General features: G+C 34.2%; 1 protein-coding gene across 1 annotated transcript in view; it reads right to left on the reverse strand.

Annotated features, from left to right (window-relative positions):
• Nucleotides 1-1,708: 1,708 nt before the first annotated feature.
• LOC103739534 (olfactory receptor 6C6-like) overlaps nucleotides 1,709-4,310 on the reverse strand; it is a 10,120-nt gene continuing 7,518 nt past the window's right edge. Inside the window, 2 exon segments of the mRNA XM_008839947.2 lie at nucleotides 1,709-2,213; nucleotides 2,215-2,645. Of these exon segments, the coding sequence (XP_008838169.2) occupies nucleotides 1,709-2,213; nucleotides 2,215-2,645 (936 nt within the window).

Genomic DNA, 4,310 nt, shown 5'->3' on the forward strand with positions numbered 1-4,310 from the left:
TAAAAGATTTATGAGATGATTAAAAACTTCTTTAAAACAATTTAATTCAATTGTGATAATATGAATATCTTTACAATCTAAAATTTAATTAAGCCTTTAATTACTTTCTCCTGATTTTCTGTAAGCTAGACTCCCATCTTGTTTACATACTGCTTCAAAATTCACAAACAATTTAAGCAACTGTCCTTATTGGTCCCCCTGACGCTAATACAGATCATGATCAATCTTATTTACAAGAATAATTTCTCCAAAATAAAAAAGGTAAATATTGAAGTTTCCATCTTGCATATACTTCCAATTACTTCTGTTGTTGGAAAAATCAGGTGCAGACTATGAGTTCAATATATAACCTTATGAGCCTATAAAATATACATATTGACTATATCACACACATCTTAACTAAGAAACAATAGAAATAATAACTTGGAATAGCACCACAAAATAAAGAATATAGTAGATTATAGACATACTACTCTCATTTGATTATATTACATTGTATATATGTATTTAATATTGCAATGCACCAAAATTATTGCAATTATACCAATTGAAATCAAACAAAAATTAATACTTAAAGCTATATAAGGATTTTTATGAACACTATATTTGGAAATTATTGACATATCATCTTTAAGTTCAAGTCATTACATCGTAACTTTAAGTTCAATTCTCCTGCCTTGTTGTTGCCTCCGCCCATTTTAGCACAAGTATTGCAACACATCCTTGGGTTCTTTAGATGCTTGTGTCATCTTGTACTGGGTGGTGCATAGTCCTATGAGCATACATTTACTTAGCAAAGACATTAGTTGCATTTCTCCTATGTTATATATGAAAAAAACTAGGACATGAAAAGCTTATGTAATCTGTGGCCAGAGTAGGGTCTGGTAAAGTCTTTACCAATGCTAGATGAAGATCTTTTAATTTTCAACTGTTTTATTATTATCATGTGCATGTGTTGGCAGTCTATGTGCCATAAAACATAAAGCATGTCTGGAGCTCTCTGGAGTCTCTTCATAGTACAGGTTCTGGGTGTCAAACTCAAGCCATCAAGCTAACATGACAAGCACTTTTACCATTAAACTGTCTTAACAGTCTCCAGAGGAAGAACTTAAAGACCTCTTCTAACATTTATAATCACTCCCCAATGCATAAAGTTATATAACACCCCTGAGTACTGTGTTCATGCTTGATATATATATATATTCTCTTCAAAGATTTTTTTCAATAAAATTCCACAAATCATCCTATCTGTCCAATAATATTTTTGTAGAATTTTATTTTAATGATAATTACCACATGGCAATATTTTATTTATGAGTTTGTGTCTTTTAGTGACAACAAAAGCTTACAAGTAAGGATTGAGCCCCTCCCAGTGTCTGGAATAATATGAAGTAGATCCATGTTCAATCCAATAACAAATCACATACAGGACGTTAAGACTATGAAAAGCTTATTTTATTTCAAAAAAGTTTCTAGAAATTCATAGCATCAATATATACTAATAGAAATGCTTTTAAATAAGAATTTGAGGAAGTTATTAGTAGAGTGAAATGATTCATGAATGAGTAGAATGTAGGTTGGAACTCAGTTTCAATATTCTGTGAAAATCTCCTGTATGAGGTAAATGGTGAGGCAGGAAAATACAGTCTTAAAATTTATGTATGAAATAGGATTTTCCATTTAGAAAATAAGACTGTAACTTATATTTTTAAATTACGTGTTTTGCAAAGCAAAAAATCTTTTGTAATGCATTCCATAAAACTTCTTTCACCTGCTGATTTCTTAATGTATAAATGTAGGGGTTGAGCAGGGGGGCTATTGACGTATACAGCAAAGCTACACCTTTGGATACAGTCACTCTTTCTTTCGCAGATGGTTTAACATACATAAAGATGCAGCTGCCATATGTTATGGAGACAACAATCATGTGGGAAGAACAGGCAGAGAAAGCCTTGCTTCTTTGCTGTGAAGAAGGGAAATTCATTATTGTCTTAATGATGTAAGTGTAAGAGAGACACACTAATACCAATGTGATTGCAAGTGTCACCACAGCTAAGACAAGGGACATTGTTTCCAGGACATGTGTGTCTGTGCACGAAATCTGCAGGATAGGAGAAGTTTCACACATAAAGTGATCAATTATTCTGGAGTCACAGAATTCCAGCTTTAGTCCCATGACCAAAGGGGGAAAGATAATTAAAAATCCAGTCACCCAGGCTGAGCACAAGTTGGTAGCACACTTTGCTCTTCATGATGATCTGGTAATGTAGCGGTTTGCAGATGGCAACATAGTGGTGATAGGACATGGGAGCCAGGAGATAAAACTCTGTGACTCCCAGCAGAAGTAAAAAAAATAATTGAGCTGCACAATTATTATAAGAAATAGTTTTGTCTCCAGTCACAATGGTTATCAAAAACCTAGGAATACACACTGTTGTGAATATGATTTCCAAAAAGGAGAAATTTCGGAGAAAGAAATACATTAGTGTCTTGAGGCGAGAATCCAGCAGGGTCAGGAGCATGATGATTAAGTTTCCAAATAGGCTTAGCATGTAGTTTAGAAAGAGAAACAGAAAAATTACAATTTGTAATCGTGGGTCATCTGTCAATCCCAAGAGGATGAAGTCAAGTTCCAGGGACTGATTCTTCAGTCCTCATTTCTGAGCATTAGCAAATAAGCAAAGGAAATAAGAATGAGAATATTTTATATGTGCATTAGAATTTATACTCTACACCAAAGCATAAAAAGGAATGTGTTATAAAATGAACCCATTTGCAAACAGTTTTTTAGCCTGAAACTTCAGGTAACACAACATTTTCCACAATTGTTCCCCTAGAATTGGAATAATATATATTTTGGATAAATTTACATTTAACACTATAATTTACCGGCATTCGTCTTGAATGAGGATCCTCCTGTCTCAGTCTTTGGAGTAGCTGAGACTACATGCTTGTGCTTCAATACAGGCCAGCTTATTTTTGGACTTTTAAAAGAGTTTACAAAAGCAGAAACTTGGATTGATGTTTTTATTCTTTTACCTTTCTCTTATTACTATTGCTGTCCTTTCCATGTATTACTTTTATAAACCAATTTGGAAAAAAATTGCTTCATAAGCATAATGTGATTTTCTAAAAAGCAATATTAGTGAATAATTTTAATACTGATTTCTAAAGTTGTGTACACTTTAGTTACTCAGAAGTCCTAAATTTTTATCCTGAAAACTTTGTTGTTGTTGTTGGTTGGTTGATTTTTTTGTGGGGGTTTTGGCCTTTTTTAAAAAAAAATTTTGGGGGGGGGGTGTTTGGAGACAGGGTCTCCATGTAGTCAAAGGTTGTCTGGCACTGCCTCTGCCTCTGGTAGTGCTGGTATTAAAGGCATGTGTCATCACACGAAGCTTTTACCATATTATTCTTTTTTTAAAAATTATTTATTATTTTTATTTTATGTCTATGAGTGTTATGCCTGCATGTAGATAAGTGTACAAATGTCATGCAATGCACGTGGAGGACAGAAGAGGCTGTTGGATACCCTGGAACTGGAGTTATGGACAGTTGTTAGCTGCCATGTGGGTGCTGGGATTTGAACCCAGGTCTTCTGCAAGAACAGTCAGTGTTCTTAACCATTAAGCAATCTCTCCAGCACCTTCCTTGCTATTCTTAAATCTCATTTTAAAAATCTTTCCTTAGTTGTAAGGACTGTTAAACATTATTCAGACCACTTCTGAAAGGAACTGGAAAAATACAGTGAGCAAGATAACAAAGACAGACCAATGCCATGTGCTCTTCTTGTGGATTTTGGCTCCGAATTTTAGATTTGAGTATATAATCCTAGGTAGCCATAGGAAGTAGGAAAGGAGAAATGAACCATGGGAGAATGGAGCAGAAGGATCTCCAGATGGGAAGCATAGTAGGCCAAGGTGTTATAAAAAGGGAAAAGGGAAAAACAAGGTTGGAGTCCTTAATAGAAATGAACCATGGGAGAATGGAGCAGAAGGATCTCCAGATGGGAGCATAGTAGGCCAAGGTGCTATAAAAAGGGAAAAGGGAAAAACAAGGTTGGAGTCCTTAACTTGGGAGGAGAGAGGGAAGGTAATACAAAAGGAGACAGAGAAAGGAGAGAGAAACAATATTAAGGATGTTTGAAAAGCCGTAGGAAAACATTATTTTATATGGTTACATATTTTATACATAATTATATAACTATATATAATGTATATACATTTTATACATGTGGTTTATGTATGGTTTAATGCAATTACATTATACAAAGTGACAATGTTCCCCCGAAAACTATCAACAACCTAAGAAAC

Source organism: Nannospalax galili, unplaced genomic scaffold, assembly GCF_000622305.1.
Source record: "Nannospalax galili isolate Female #2095 unplaced genomic scaffold, S.galili_v1.0 scaffold1241, whole genome shotgun sequence".
NCBI classification, from domain to species: Eukaryota; Metazoa; Chordata; class Mammalia; order Rodentia; family Spalacidae; genus Nannospalax; species Nannospalax galili.